The sequence below is a fragment of the Dipodomys spectabilis genome, unplaced genomic scaffold (genome assembly GCF_019054845.1).
Source record: "Dipodomys spectabilis isolate Male_0828 unplaced genomic scaffold, ASM1905484v1 ptg000157l, whole genome shotgun sequence".
NCBI lineage: Eukaryota > Metazoa > Chordata > Mammalia > Rodentia > Heteromyidae > Dipodomys > Dipodomys spectabilis.
Genome location: NW_024870834.1, coordinates 17,866,819 through 17,883,292, shown reverse-complemented (window position 1 = coordinate 17,883,292; position 16,474 = coordinate 17,866,819). Strand labels below are relative to the sequence as shown.

The 16,474-nt window shown below is 44.0% G+C and overlaps 1 protein-coding gene across 2 annotated transcripts in view; it reads right to left on the bottom strand.

The window, feature by feature from the left end:
* Angel1 (angel homolog 1) overlaps window positions 1–16,158 on the bottom strand; it is a 35,107-nt gene extending 18,949 nt beyond the window's left edge. For both annotated transcript variants that reach the window (XR_006149427.1, XM_042692500.1), the window contains exons 1-7: window positions 16,047–16,158; window positions 11,711–12,289; window positions 10,690–10,916; window positions 10,268–10,337; window positions 9,280–9,713; window positions 6,792–6,918; window positions 6,368–6,478 (exon numbers count right to left, since the gene is read on the bottom strand). Coding sequence is in view for 1 of the 2 variants with exons in the window: in XM_042692500.1 (XP_042548434.1) it covers window positions 6,368–6,478; window positions 6,792–6,918; window positions 9,280–9,713; window positions 10,268–10,337; window positions 10,690–10,916; window positions 11,711–12,289; window positions 16,047–16,110 (1,612 nt within the window). In the remaining variant the exon portion in view is untranslated. The remainder of the gene's footprint in view (window positions 1–6,367; window positions 6,479–6,791; window positions 6,919–9,279; window positions 9,714–10,267; window positions 10,338–10,689; window positions 10,917–11,710; window positions 12,290–16,046) is intronic.
* Between the last annotated feature and the right edge of the window lie 316 nt (window positions 16,159–16,474).

The window sequence follows — 16,474 nt, the reverse complement described above, 5'->3', positions numbered from 1 at the left end:
AGGGCCTCATGCTTGGTAGGCAGATACTCTGACAAATGAGTTAAGGTCCCTCACCTATTAGCATGTATTAATTGTAAAAATACTGGATTTCATTGTAACATTTTCATATATGCATATCATAAAATAACTGTAATCATATTTGCCCCTCCGCTTCCTCTGATCACTTTGATCTTCTCAAATAGTGGCCTTTTACTTTCATGATTTTTTTCTTCCTATAATCCACATAAGAGAAAACCTGTGATACTTGTCTTTCTGAATCTGATTTTACTTAACATTCTCTATAACATGCAAATGGCATGATTTCATTCTTCATGGCTGAATATTATTCCATTATGTCCATTCATTGATAGGCACTTAAGTTGATCCATTGCTTGGCTATTGTAAAAGTGCCATGATAAACATTGATATCCAGCTATCTTTGTTGTATGCTGACTTTGATTTCTTCAGGTATATACACACAGGAATGGTACTCCTGGTTTTTGGTTTGTTTTTTTTTTTTTTTGGTTTTTTTTTTTTTTTGCTGGTCATGGGGCTTGAACTCTGGGCCTGGGCCTCAGCTCTTCAGCTCAAGGCTAGTGCTCTACCACCGGAGCCACAGCACCACTTCTAGCTTTTTCTGCTTATGTGGTGCTGAGGAATCGAACCCAGGGCCTCATGCATGCGAGGCAAGCATTCTACCATTGAGCCACCTTCCCAGCCCTGGTTTTTTTTAAGGAATCTCCATAGTGATTTCCACAGTGACTAATTTATATGCATAGTGCGTGCGTGCGCATGCACACGTGTGCGCGCGCGCACGCGCACACACACACACACACACACACACACACTCCTAGCCAACCTCCTCAGCGCTGATTTTTTTTTCCTTTAACAACTAGAGATGAGATCTCTCATCTAGATAGCCTAGGCTGACTTACGTGCCTTAGACTGGCCTCAATCTCAAAATTCTCCTTCATGAATCCTGGGATTATACATCATCATGCTTGGGTTGTTGTTTTTGTTTTTTTCTTCCTCCAAATAATTTTGATTATGTTGAGGTTAATTTTGATTATGTTGAGGTAGAATCTAAATGTGATTTTGACATGCATTTCCCTGATGGCTAAAGGTTCTTTTTCATGTATTTATTGGTCATTGTTATTCTTTTTTCTTTTTTGGGGGGGTCCGGTCATGGGACCTGAACTCTGGGCCTGGGCACTGTCCCTCAACTCTTCAGCTCAAGGCTAGCGCTCTACCCCTTGAGTCACAGAGGCACTTCCAGCTTTTTTCTTTTTTGCTTATGTGGTGCTGAGGAATCCAACCCAGGGCCTCAGGCATGCAAGGCAAGCACTCTACCACTGAGCCACCTTCCCAGCCCTCATCATTATTTTTTTTCTTTTTGCTTATGTGGTGCTGAGGAATCAAACCCAGGGCCTCTGGCATGCAAGGCAAGCGCTCTACCACTGAGCCACCTTCCCAGCCCCGTCATTATTATTTTATTTGCCCACTTACTAATTGGATTATTTGTTCTTTTACTCTTCAAGTTTTTGTTTTTTGTCGGTCATGGAGCTTGAACTCTGTGCCTGGGCTTTGTCTCTCAGCTCTTCAGCTCAAGGCAAGCACTCTACCACTTAAGCCATAGCACCACTTCCAGTTTTCTGGTGGTTCACTGGAGTAAGAGTCTCATGGACTTTCCTGCCTGGGCTGGCTTTGAACCATGACCCTCAAATCTCAGCCTCCTAAGTGGCTAGGATTACAGGAGTGAGCCACAGGCGCTTGGCTAACTTTTTTTATTTATTTATTTTATTGTGAAAATATTGTATAGAGGGGTCACAATTACATGGGCAAAATAATGAGTACATTTCTTATCAAGCATTGTTGCCTCCTCCTTTGTTTCCCCTTCCCATCCCCCCCCTTTAGTTTTTTTTATATAGTATGGATATTAATCAATCGGATGAGTACTTGGCAAAGCACTTCCATTTTGAAGACCATCTCTATATCCTGCTAATGTTTTCTTTGTTGTACATAAGCTTCTTAATTTGATGCAATTTCTGTGATTCTTTAACTATTGGAGACCTACTCAGAAAGTCAATGCCCAGCGTCTTGAGATAATTTCCATACCGTATTTTCAAAGTTTCTGGTCTACATTAATGTCTTTCCTCTATTTTGAGTTATAGATAGGAAATATAGTTTCAGCCTTCTGCAATTGGATATACTATTTTCCCAGCATAATTTGTTCATGAGTTATTTTTTCTCCAATGTATGTTTTTGGTATCTTTGTTAAGAATCAGATGGACTAGGTTTATTTCTAGTTCTCTATTCTATTCCATTGGTGCACGTATCTGATTTGGTGCAAGTACCATGTTATTTTTGTTACTATAACTCTGGTGTTTTGTTGCTATAACTGGAAATAGTATTTATTAATATATCTATACAGATTCTTAGAAAAAGAATTCACACATCCTGATCTACTTTTATGGTACTTCAATTATTCTCCTTGTAACCTTGGAGTCTTTAAAAACAGATGCTTCCATGGCCCGTTCAGCCCTGGGCAGGGACACTGAGTCAATTGGGGGTGAGGTACCTTCACAGTTTGTGGTGAACACGTGTTGATCCAAATTTATTCTCAGCTGGGAAAATACTGTTATTTTGTTGTTGTTGATCTTTCCCCTCATAGAACAGTTCTTTTCTGCTTACAAAGTGATTGTCAGTCTGTAGCAGTCTAAAGGTCTTGGTTAATCTTGTTTATTGAATTTCAATGCTATTTTGTTTTGTTCAAGTATGCCACAGATATTTTTAAATAACCTTTTTTTTGTGTGTGCCAGTCCTGGGTCTTGAAATCAGCACCTGGGCACTGTCTCTTGGCTTTTTCGCTCAAGGCTGGCATTCTACTTGGGCCATAGTTCCACTTCTGGCTTTTTGCTAATTGAAGAGTCTCAAACTTTCCTGCCTGGGCTGGCTTCAAACCAGGAACCTCATGATTTCAGTCTCCAGAGTAGCGAGGATTATAGCCTATTCTTAATATAAAATTACCTGTGTGGGATTCTGAAGTATTTAACTTTCGGGTTTTTTCACTCCAAAAACATTAAACTTCTGCTCCTTTGGTTGAGCCTGATAGATGTGCTTATCTCATCCCTGGCCTATGCTACCTATCATTACTAATACTGCTTTTGCCACAATAATTACTAATCCTTAAGCCATGAAATTTGAAAAAAAAAAAGCCAATAAAATGTCTACTCTGTATAAAATGCCAAATCAAATGAAATTCCTACATGCAAAACATAAACTCTCCATCATCAGTCCTTTGATTATATATAGTCCCCATCTACTGATTAGTTGCCTTCATTTATTCCAGTTTTTGTTTGTTTTTTTAAAAGCTGTTGATCGGAGATAAATCTTGAGCTATAGGAAGTGGTTCTGTGGTTCAAAGTGGTAGAGTGGTAACCATGAGCAAAAAAGCTTAAGGACACCACCAACAACAACAACTACAAAAATCTTGACCTATGCATTTCCCCTTAAAGCTTTGATCCAGTCTTGTAGAAATGAATATCAAGGTTAAGAAGCTTGAAGCCAACTTGGTTACATCATCTTTTGGTTCAAGTGCCTAACGGGGTCTTTTGTCTTTTGACATCTAATAACAAGTCCTTCTGTCATCACTTTTTTTTTTTTTGGTCAGTCATGGGGCTTGAACTCTGGGCCTGGGCACTGTCCCTCAGCTCTTCAGCTCAAGGCAAGTGCTCTACCACTTGAGCCACAGCACCACTTCCAGTTTTCTGGTGGTTAATTGGAGGCCTGGGCTGGCTTTGAACCACAATCCTCAGATTTCAGCCTCCTGAGGATTACAAGCGTGAGCCACTGGTGTCCAGCTAGCATCACTTTTTAGTAAGACATGATGTGTCCTCTAATCTTAAGATTCAGACCATTTTCTGCAAATCTTTGTGAATTCCAGTTTTGTGTGTGCTGAATCTCCATTACCTTCCCTCTCTCATCCTTTTTATGCTTCCACTTGCTTCTCTTTTGTCGATCGTAGGTGCTGAACTCTGGGCCTGGGCGCTGTCCCTCCGATCTTCAGCTCAAAGCTAGCACCCTACCACTTGAGCCACAGTGCCACTTCCAGCTTTTTTCTGCTTATGCGGTGCTGAGGAATCAAACCCATGGCCTCATGCATGCAAGACAGGCACTCTACCACTGAGCCAACTTCCCAGACCCCAAAAATTCTCACATTCTTTTTTTTTTTTTTGGTCATTGGGCTTGAACACTGGGCCTGGGTGCTGTTCCTCAGCTCTTCAGCTCAAGGCAAGCGTTTCTACCACGTGAGCCCCCACACCACTTCCAGTTTTCTGGTGGTTAATTGGAGACAAGAGTCTTACAGACTTTCCTGCCCAGCCTGCCTTTGAACCGAGATCCTCAGATCTCAGCCTCAGGAGTAGCTAGAATTACAGGCATGAGCCACCAGCACGCAGCTACTTCTCATATTCTTGTTCCCTTTTAATTTCCTGGCCTGTCTTCTGGTCTTGTTTCTACCAGCATCTATTCTGTGCTTCAACCATCTTTATCTTTATTGTTTTATTTTTTATTCTTTTTATTTTTTTCTCTTTTTCCTTTCTTCTTGCAGTGCTGAGGATTAAACCACAGCCTTGCATATGCCAGGCAAGTGCTCCACCACTGAGCTATATCCCCAGCTCTCCACTTCTAAATTCCAGTTTAGGTTTCCTCTCTGATGTTTTGCTGTGTGCCTGAACTAATTTTGTAAAGGCAATTACTTTATTTTTGTATTTTTATTTTACAAAGGCCAATTACTTCATATTTATATTCATGGGAAATATCTATAATTTCCATATGTTCCTTTAGCAAAAATTTTTTATCTTTGAAATACTGTTTTCCTTAAAAAAAAAAAAAAAAGAATTATCTGTCTGCCTTGTCTGCCTTTTGTTTTTCCATTCTTCCTTCCCTTTTTTCTTCTAGTATTTTAGAACAAATTCTATTCTGTTCCTGTAAGGTAAATCCAATTTCACATTAACTGAGATTTTTCTTTTTTGTTTTGTTTTTGTTGGTTGTGGGGCTTGAACTCTGGGCCTGGGCACCGTCCCTCAGCTCTTCAGCTTAAGGTGAGCACTCTACCACTTGAGCCCAAGCCACTTCCAGTTTTCTGGTGGTTTATTGGAGATAAGTCTCACAGACTTTCCTGCCCGGGCTGGCTAGCTACACCTGAGTAGCTAGGATTACAGGTGTGAGCCACTGGCGCCTGGCTTAACTGAGTTTTTTCTTTTTTTTTTTTTTTTTGGGCCCAGTTGTGGAGCCTGAACTCTGGGCCTGGGCGCTGTCCCTCAGCTCTTCAGCTCAAGGCTAGCGCTCTACCATTTGAGCCACAGCGCCACTTCTGGCTTTTTTAGTTTTGCTTATGTGGTGCTGAGGAATCGAACCCAGGGCCTCTGGCATGCAAGGCAAGCGCTCTACCACTGAGCCACCTTCCCAGCCCATAACTGAGTTTTTTCTATGCCAGCTATTTGTATAAAGCTTATATAACTAAAAAGGCAGGCAAGCATTCTAAGTAGCAGGAATTTTCCTTATGGCCCAGGATTGTGTATGGGATCTTTCAATCTTTACTTCTCCCTAGTTACAGAGGTATATAGTTCTAGAACACACTGCTTACTACAAATCAGTCCTTTATCCACTGCCTCTTAAGACTCAAATAGTCCAGAGACTTTCCTATCACAACCTATGCATTCTATTCTTGTTGGAAAAACAAGGAAGTTTGGTTTTGTGCCTCAAGATATATACTTCACCTGGGGAGGGGAAATATACACTGCTGATTCTAAATTAAAGCTATACACAGGCAGTCTCTCTGTACTTCCTCCAGCATCCTTGTCACATAGCAAATACTTTTTGCAGCCTCTCTGTATGTGTATGGATCAAAATTTCAGATACCTTCAGATTGTATAAAATATAGCATTTATATTTATTTTTACCTGTTTTCCTTGTTCCTTTGAAGTAGTTTTAGAGACAAGAATGTCAAGACTACTCTGATACATTCAATCTGGACATTCTCCGTAGGAACTTTTTATTACAATCAGGTCCACTATCATCTTATAGTTCTTGAAAGCCCATGTGTATCTTCTCCCCTAGAAATGCTGTATGTATACTAGTTACTAGAAACTTAAGCCTAAAAAGGCTCAGTGTTTGTCTCAAGGTCTCAGAGCCAGTACTCTTACCATACTACAGACATCCATCCATGCATGCACGTGGCCACTCAACTCATCTTTCTCTTTGTAAACTTATTACCAAAAGCTGAAGTCTAAGAATTGTATTTAGGAAAAACTGAGCACCTCAATAACTGACAAATATCAGGGTGAATAAAGAAGAGGACCAAGAAAACAGGCTTAGTTCCTATTACCTGGCTTAGTGTCTGTCACTCCTTCCATGAGTACCAGTCCTATTGGGCGCTGACAAGCAATGTCACAGAAGCGGAAACGTAGCAGGAAGTCTCGGCCATACTTACGTCTCTCTGTAAACCAAGAAAAGCACACATGAAAGCAAAAGGAAAAGAAACTACATGCTGGGACCTCTTTTTAGTTCCAAGAAAGTTCCTACATAGCAACAGAGGAAGTCTGGCTCTGAAGACAAGGAGATTTTTTTCCAACAGTTATGACTTAGAATTGTCCATTTCATAGGGTGATCGTATGGAGGACAGTGAGAAAAACAAGAGGAACTTGCTCAAAGAAAAGAGATTACAGTCTCTCTTGTTACTGAGGACCAATCTTTCTCTCCAAACAGGTAAGTATATAGAACAGTCAATAAGGAATGTGACATATGCTTACCTCTTGTCTTGGGGTGACAGGAGGTGACATACTGACAGCAATCAGTGATGCCTAGGGAACTGGGCCACAGAGGAGCCTGCAGCTTCCTCTGGTAAAGCTGATGGGAGAAGTCTTCCTGCCCTGATACCTACAAAGAATGAGCAAGGTGGCAATGAGGAAACCAAGACAGAAAAAGGAAATGGCAACCCATGTTTTGGGATATGTGGATGAATACGCACACACAATCACATACTACATACATGGTATAAGCAAGTCATATAAGTCTCAGGGAAAGGTTGAAAAGAAAGAAGTTAAAACATTACTTTTTCACTAGAAACACTGAAATGCCCATGAAAAAGGAAGAAAAGAAGGAGAAATTGAGTCAAGGCAAACAGAATGTAGAAGCATGTGATCCTAAATTTCACCTCAGGAAATTCGCACTGTTCCCCATAGGGAATAGCAGCTCTTAGGGGCTTTTGCTTGCAATGGGAAAGGCTTATTCTGGTCTCAGGGTCTTGTGGATCAAGGTCTAGTAGCTTGACTCTATGACTGGGCAACCACAGGGTCAAACCAAATGGGAAAAACACTGAAGCACTTTACCGTATCTATGTCACCATCCTCGGTCAGCAGCTGGGAATGGACAGAACATAGTAGGGCAACGTTCGGCAACATCAGTCATTTGCATATCTCCAACATGGGGTAGCAAAATTCCCTTTATTTCATTTAACAACAACAAATATTTGAATGCCAACCATGTACAAGACACTAGCTAGTGCTGGGGAAAGAGGGGTGACAAGACTGTCTTTTCAAGGGCACAAATGTTCAATATGTCATACGAAGTAAAACAGACCTGAAATTCAGTGACCATTTAATAGCTCTGACTTTAGACAAGTGAGTTAACTCTCTTTGATTCGATATCCTCTACTGTCACATAGAATACCGACATTGTATACAATCAAAAATATTAATAACAATAACCACTACACCAATTGCTGACTGCGCTTCCTTTAAACCAGATACTGAAAGTACTGAAAACACTTTTTATACATTATTTTATTTAATCCATCCAAAACAACAATAAAAACAAAAAAACACAAAACCACCACAAAAAAATCCCATCTCTAGTATACATCCCATTATCTCCTGATGTACAGATGAGACAACTGGGAGCTGAAAAAGTTAAGTGACTTTCCCAAGGTGGCAGAGCAGGGATTTGAACTCAGGACCTCCATGTGACTTCAAAGCAAGTGCTCTCATCCACTATGTCTAACATGTCTGCCCCTGTCACATGGTAGGCAGGTGCTCTGCAGACTCTCCTCCAGTGTCCTGAGACCCTGGATTGCAGCTTCCTTACAGCAGGATAACGCCCCACTCTACGCAATCAAGACATCACTGGCACTTGAGTTACCTCCTCATCAAAATGAAAGCCCAAAGTGCATGGCAATAATTCAGTCATTTTGTGTCTCTTCTTCACTGTGGTCTGCCAAAAGTTAAGCAGTAAGTTGGATCAGTAAGGACAAATCAGAGGAACAAAGTGACTTGACTGACATACACAGCAGTCAGCACAAGCTAATAGAGCTGCTATCTATGCTACCAATATTCAGCAGTTAAATGAGATAGATTCAGATAAAAACTGTTGACTGGAAGAAAAATCCACAAAGCACTATGTCATGTTTATAAAACATATAGGATACATTACTTTGCAACAGTTACAGCAATCACTGCTTGGCACTAGACTAGAGAGCCCTGGGACATGACCCCTTGGTTACAAATGCAAGATCTACCACTAACTACTTGCATAACCTAGAGCAGATTACATAAATTCTCTATGCCTCATCTACGACATGGAAGCAACATCAATAGTAAAAAGAAATGAGTTAATACATACATAGTGCTTTAAATAGCACCTGGCACACAGGTAAAAGCTTAGTAAATATAAGGGCTAAAGGCATGGCTCAGTGGTATTGTGCCAGCCTAGTAAACTCGAGGTCCTGAGTTCAAGCCCCAATATTGCCACACACACACACACACACACACACACACACACACACGAGCTTAATAAATGTAAATTGTGATATCACAGGAACATAGTTATCACTATAAATGCACAGAAGCTGGAAGAATGATGCCAAACTTAGAACTACTAGCTTTGTAGTTTTGTAATTTTTTTTTAGCAAGTCACACACTCATTACTTGACTCTTAAGAAGTGAGGGCAGGCAATAAAGGAGACTTTTGCCTCACTTTATGTATAATTTCTTGCAAAAATGTACTTATGTACCACTTATTTAAAATCATGACAAAAACTGAGAGTCAGTTTTCAATATGCTTTCAAAGGTACTCTTTGAGTTCCTAACTTCTGAGCTTGGGCACAAGTTATTCAACATGAGAAAAGACTTAGGAGGGAGCCAGAACAAGTATAAGTTAGGCCCTGCCACTGAAGCACAGTAGATGCCAACATCTGACTCTCTAAACAGTGCTGCCCCCCATCACTGGCCTCCCCAATTTCACCTTCCAGGCTGGCATCCCATTGTACTGGAGCTCTCCATCCCTGATGAAGTTGTAGAGAGGTGACTCAGGAACAGAATTCAGATCCCCACACAAGATGATAGGGCAGTGACTGCCATCTGACAACCTGGACACCTTATCCACTTCAGCCAGGAGAATGGCCATCTGAGCCAGCTTGACATCACCCCGGCGTGGGTTGTAAAGAACATGGGTATTTGCCACGCACAGAGGGGCCACTGTGACATGTCCCAAGCCTTCTGGGACTAGTGGCTGTAACAGCAACACTAAGCCCACATTGTCCCGATTGAGAAGCTCCAAGCCAGGCCGAAAGTACTCCACAGGGCTGGCACAGAGCAGACGGAATCTGGTGGGCTTGTAGCAGACAGCACAACCATCTGTCTTACACCCCGTCCTCCTCTTGTAGAAACAGGTAAAGCCTATAAGGAAATCCAACCAGAGAGATGTGTCAGAGTCCTTGAAGACTGAATCACTTGCAGCAGCATGAGAGTGTGTGCCTCTGATACTGTTTGTTCCTTGCTGCTTAATAAGGAGAGCCTTTGCCTTTCCCATGTCTTTTGTTCTGCAGAGATGCTCTCAGAATTGCAACCAGAAGACCAGGGACTCAACAGGCAAGGACTCAACAGGGCAGAAAGGGCAGAAAGAAATAACATAAGAAGAAGCTAGAGCCCAGTAAGTTGGGAATCATATCCCCACAACCTACTAGCTATGTAATTTTGTGATTTTTAGCAAGTCACACACTTTCAGAACCCTAGTTTCCTTATCTGTAAAATGAGGTAATGACATCCTCATTGATTGGTTACTGTAAGGATTATATGGCACCATGTCAGAATGACTTTAAACCACAGATGCAGAGAGGTTATCTCATAAGTGAGAGGCATATCACAAGACACAAGGAAAAGATGGGATGTTCAGGAGAAAGTAAAAGGGTGGAGGAAGAAGGGCTACAAAACATGCAAGGGAGCTGCCATACCCATCATTCGTAGAGAGGGTTCCAGCTGCTCCCAGTAATGATCTTCCTGGACTTCCTGGAGACACAGGATCTGGAAAGACAAGAAAAACAATCACTCAGGCCAGGTGGAAAGTTGCTGTGGATCTCAGGTAGAGTCAATAGTAAAACCAGCCCAGGCTTAAGCTGCGGAGGCCAGACATGCATGCTAAATTTCCCTGTTCCATGAATCCCTCAGTTATCCTTCCTGCATACAAGTCCTAGAAAGGGAACACTTCAGGAGATTTTTCTTAGCATCTATCAAAACTCTGACTCCAGGCAGGCAAGCTCCAGTCCTAGGCAGAACTGTAACAATTTGAGAAAGTTGAATTCATTCCCTAAGAACAGTGGGAAACCACGCAGGCCCAGCGCCAATGCATCACTGCTTATTTCTGCTCTTCACTCACATCAGGGTCCCAGTGCTGGAATTCCTGCATGAGGTTCGCAAAGCGATAGTTCCAATTGAGGATGTCTGGGTGGCAATGCAGGTAAAGCTCCGAGCTCTGCTGCATCAGGTCCTGGGACAGGATGTTATAAGACATCAGAGTGAACTGGAACTGAGGACCATCCCCTGCCTCCAGGCCCTGTGCATCTGGCTGAGTAGAGAAATCCTCCCATTCTCGCCACAGGATTTCTACAAAAGGATTGAAGGGAAAAATTCCATGACAAGTACAGGTTATTGAGAGGCCAAACCATCTCCACCCAACTCCATAATATTTTGACTTAAGTTCCTCTCTCCTGTCACCATTTCTCTGTGTTTAGATGAGCAACAATCTTCAGACTAGACTAAGCTTCTCAGAGCTGGAGATATTCTTGACCTATTTACTGCTGCATCCCCAATAACCACCTAGTAGACATTCAAAAATTCTTAAACACTGACAACCTTTTGCTTAGTAGCTATCCATGAGTCTCTGGAAAATTACTAGCTGGTGTGATTAACAGTTTCCTGAAGTTTAAAATATTTTTAGAGTAATTTAAGCTTTGTGGGATTTTTAACCATTATATCTAGTTATAGCAAGGTGGGTTTCAAACTTATTTGAGCACAGAATATTACTCCAACTAATGGACTCTCAATATGGAACACAAAAGTGGAGTTATTCTGCTTCAGGCCATGTGGAGGTCCTGATACCCTTCCATCCCTCCTCCCACAAAAGCCAAGAAACCTCAGAGAGATGACAGTATGGGGAGCTAGAGTTGGGTCTTGGTTCCCCCAAGAGAACCACCTGGCTGTGTGATGCTAGACCTGAACCCTACCTCTCTGCATACCTCACTGGTTATTTCATCCGTAAGTCCAAGGGCTAGAAAAGAAAGTCTTCAAGGCCCCTCTAGATCTGACAATGCTAGTCTCAGTCTGCAGCAGCAGAGCTCCCCACCAGTGGCTCCTGTCCCAGACAACCTGCCACCCTGGCTAACTCACAGCTAACTCACCATGGTAGGGTATTTCCATGGGGGGAGGTTGCAACTGCCCCAGGCCCTCAAAGGGCCAGATGGGATTCTCTTCCTGGGGCAGAGGCTCTGGTGCTATGCTCCAGGCCACCACTGCCGGGTCCTCTTCCCATTGCTCTGCAGCCACGGCACCCATGGGGAGGACAGCACAGTCAGCATACTGGGGCCCCGTCTGCATGGGAACAGCTGCCCACATGGGCCCTGCAACCTCTGGCACTTGCTCCTCTCCTAGCAGCTCAGGGAAAGGCTGCTGCTCTGGGTTCTCTGCTGCCCGCAGGTCACTCAGCTGCCTGCTGGGCCACTTGTCCTCTGAAGTGGCATCCTGCTCTCCAGGCGTATCCATCAGGAGTGCCAGGCTGCTCTGGGCCAGCCCTTTATCATCAAGGGGACCCTCACTCGCAGTTGGGAGCACCTGGCTTGCCCCTTCTTCTCGCCACTGCTGTAGCAAGCCCTCACACTCCTCCTGGTCAGGCCCCGGAGGGGCCATGGTAAACTTGCCCTCTACCTGGGGGGACGAGCTCTTCGCCAAAAAGGCATTTTTTCGACATGTAAAGAAAGCATCTAGGAGGAAAGCCAAAATATCAGGTTATAAAAAGACAGTATCACCCACCCCACACTATTCTCCCAGCTAGATGAGAATCACATCCATACCACTCATCAATGTGTCATCATGGAGCGTGCCTACCTTGACGCCTGCAATATCACCTCCACTGCAAATGCTATGTGCTGAGTACTGTCCTAACACTTGCACTTTACAACTATTCGTGAATTTACATGGTAGGATCGTGAGAATGTCAGTGCACAAAGGAAAAAGAAAATGGCTGTCCCAACTATCTAGGACACAGGTACACATAACCACACCCCTTGTATCTGGAGGTTAACACTACTAAGATCAATTCCCTGGTTCTAAAACTGCATTACAACTAACATAAGCATGAGTCAGAATGGTGAGTTAGGAGCTTACACTAAAATGAACAGAACTGTCTTTGGACAATGCCCTTAAACAGACATAAAATGGACATGAGAAGGTTAAACATAATCTCCAAGGGTTTTCTAGTTCCACAGATCCCTTAATTAATTTTAATTTTATTTATTTTGCTGGTCCTAGGGCTTGAACTCAGGGCCTGGGAGCTATCCCTAGCTTTTTTGCTCAAGGCTAGTATCACTTGAGCCACAGCTCTACTTCCTGCTTTTTGATGGGTAACTGGAGATAAGAGTACCATAAACTCTTCTGCTTGGCCTAGCTTTGAACTATGATCCTCAGATCTCAGCTTCCTGAGTAACCAGGATTACAGTCGTAAGCCACCAGTGCTCCTGATGATCCCTCAATTTATGAAGGAATTCCAGAAGAAAAACTCCTAGACAATCTTGAAATCTGTACAATTTACATCTTAGCAAAAGGCCTAGAGCCTCTTCTCAATTTTCTCACATTTCATTACCTGATTTCCCATCCCCCAATACATCAGACGCTATAAATTAGGAGGAGCCAACAACTGACAGCTGTCATCTCTTAATGACAGTCAACCCACAAGAAAATCTCTAAAACTACAGCTCTGATATCCTGAACACAGTAATTTGTTTAGGGCAAACAACTCCTCCAGTCCTTTCTACATGCACACTATAAATCACTTGTTTACATGCATGATTTTGAACCACAATCAACTCTTTTTTTGCTACTATGTAGCCAGGCTGGCCTAGAACTTAGCATCTTCCTACCTCAGCCTCTCAAATGCTAGGAACTGTAGGCATATGTCATCATACTTGTTGACATTATTATTCCTTAGTTGTTTAAAAGTATTTTAACTGACTTTTTTTTAAAAGGAATAAACACTAACTCAGGGCCTCAGGCTTGCTCAGGTAGCATTCTACCACTTAATCTATGCCTCTAGCTGGTCTTTTTGGAGATAAGTTTCAAGGACTTTTCTGTCTAGGCTGGCTTGGAATCTCAGTCTCTGGGTCTTAGACTCCTGAGTAGCTACAATTCTAGGTGTGAGGTACCAGCACCTGGCAAGAAAAATTTCAAAATGGGTCAACTAGTGAAGGTTCAAATACTTTATGGCCTATGTGTATTTATGCCCTTCTAAATCATTGGTTTCAACTGGATGGGATGGGGATAAATTTTGCCTCTAGAGGACATTTGGTCGTACCCATAAGCATTTGAGGTCACAACTATGGCAATGCTACTGGCATCTACCTACTGGTTAGAGGGCAGGGATGTTGCTGAACACTCTATAATGCACAGAACAGATTTACAACAAACAATGTGGTCTGAAATGACATGCAGAGACCTTGCTCTGAACCCATGGGCTGGACTGCTGGTTTTAGGCTTTAGTCTCAGAAGCTTGCTACTTATCTGTCCCTTGAAACATCTACTTATTCCAGCTAGCCAAGGTCCTTTGGTTCACTGCTTCATATTCAGAAGATTTTGTTACTGGTAATGGCTTGTGTTTCAAAAGCAGAATGACTTTTAATCTTAAACGTCTTAAGATTGGACTGGGAATGTGGCTTAGTGGTAGAGTGCTTGCCTAGCATGCATGAAACTCTAGGTTCAATTCCTCAGCACTACATTAAAAAAAAAAAAGCAGGAAGTGGTACTACTGGGACTCAAGTGGTTAAATGCTAGCCTTGAGCAAAAAGAAGCCCAGGGACAGTGCCCTGGCCCTGAGTTCAAGCCCCAGAACTGGCCAAAAACAAAAACAAAAAAAAACCCTGAAGGTTAATATAAGTGGAATTTTAATGTGTGGGTAGGGAAGGAGCTTCCTTCCTCTAAGACACCTACCAACTGTACTGAGGAGAAATCTCTGGACTAGTGTATGCCAATCACTTAAGACTAACCTTCCACAATGGAACTGTGGACACTCCATAAGGATCTCAAGACACCATAGCATCGTTGTTAAATATGCTTGCCAGATACCTAATCAGGAGGCAGAGGTCCAAGGAACCATAGTTCAAAGCCAGTTCCGGCAGAAAAGTTCATTAGTTTATATCCAAAATTACTAGCAAAAGGCAGGGCTGGAGATACATTTCAAGTGGTGGAGCCCGGCCTAACAAGTTGGGGAAGTGCAAGACTTTGAGTTCAAACTCCAGTACCAGAAAAAAAATATATATATATATATGCTTAGTGCTCTAAAAATGACTGTGACAAGCTCTCCCATTCTTGAGACAAACATTCCTGAGACACACAAACATTCTTGAATTTATTGAAGACTTTACTACTAAGCAGTATGTTAGCACTAGATAGTGAACAAAATGGGCAAGACCTTGCCCTCCTGAAGCTTTAAATCTTGTGGTAGACAAAACAAAAGAGAAAAATTATTTTATGGGAGCTGGGCATATTTCATAAGAGCAGCTGATTTCTATAATCTTGCTACTCCGTATACAGAGACATGGAGGATCAAAGCTGGAGGCTGGCCAGAGCAAAAACATATATAATATATACAGTATAATATGTATACGTGTTATATACATATATAATATTCATACATATGTACATATATGTATACCTGTGAACGCACATATGTAATGAAACTTCTACTATCAATTACCCACAAAGAAAGAAAAAAGAAGGCACCAAACGCTGCTGAACCTCTATTTCTCAAAGTCGTTTTGGGCTTGCTCTCTAAGCTGCAGAAGGGCTATCAGAGGAACTGAGGGTCGCATGATAGCCCCGGGACTTCAAAGACCAGGAACAAGCAGGGGAAAGGGGCAGGGGTAACCCTGGCAATGTCTCTAAAGCCTCCCCGGTCCGCTACCCACCACTTCTCTCTCCGCCCCCGCCCCCACCCCCCCCCATGCTCCAATGCCGAGGTTTAAACGGCTCTCTAGCTTTTGCGCATCCATTTCAGGCTTCGCGAGAGGACAATGAGCTGGGAGAAGCCTGTGAAAGGTGGGTGCGACAAAGACTTCAGCCCGCCCCCCGCCCCCTCCCAGGGCGGCCCCGCCGCTACCCGCAGAGAATTCGGGCTCTCGCCCGGGCTGCCAACGCCCCCGACCCCGGGGAAGCGGCTCCTCCAGCCTCAGGACCTCTGCAGCTCCTCGACCAGGGAGGGCCGCACCGTCCCAGCCCCCGTCCACGTTAACCGTGGCTCCACGTCACCAGACCACAGCCTCAGGAGCGGCCACCCACGAGAGCCGCCGGCCAGCCGGAGCCTGGAGAGGCCAGGACGGCTCCGAGGCCGAGTCGAGGCCCGCCTCCCACACCTTGGCACCGCCGGGGGCGGTGGTCGTGAGGCCTGGCGCTCCGCTCGCTACCTCAAGCCCCTCGGAGCCCCGCAGGAGTAGGCCCCGGCTCCCGCCCGACAGGACGCGAGGCCGGTACCTGCGAGGGCGCGGAAAAGGCGCGCGGCCAGATGCAGCAGGTGACACAGGAACGACGGGATCATGGCTGGCCGCCCGCGCCGCTACCACCGCCACTGCCACCGCCAGGTCTCCCTCAGCTCGGCCCCGCCCCCGCCCGCGCCGCCTAGGCCCCGCCCCCACGTCGCTGAGGACCCGCCCCACGCCGCCCAGGACCCGCCCCCACGCCGGACCTCGCGCCTCGCGTGTTCCCGCCTCCTTATCTCAATAACAATTTCATTGGGCACTCAGATGCCGGGTGGGAGGAGTTAACTTCCAGGGAAACGGGCATCCCGGCTCCTAGAGGTCCCCGAAGACCCGGGCTTAAAATGGAGGGCTTCGCTGGAGGCCCCTGTAGAATTATTCGGAGATCACAGTTTTACTCGCTTCAGGCGCCATGTGCCCTCTGCC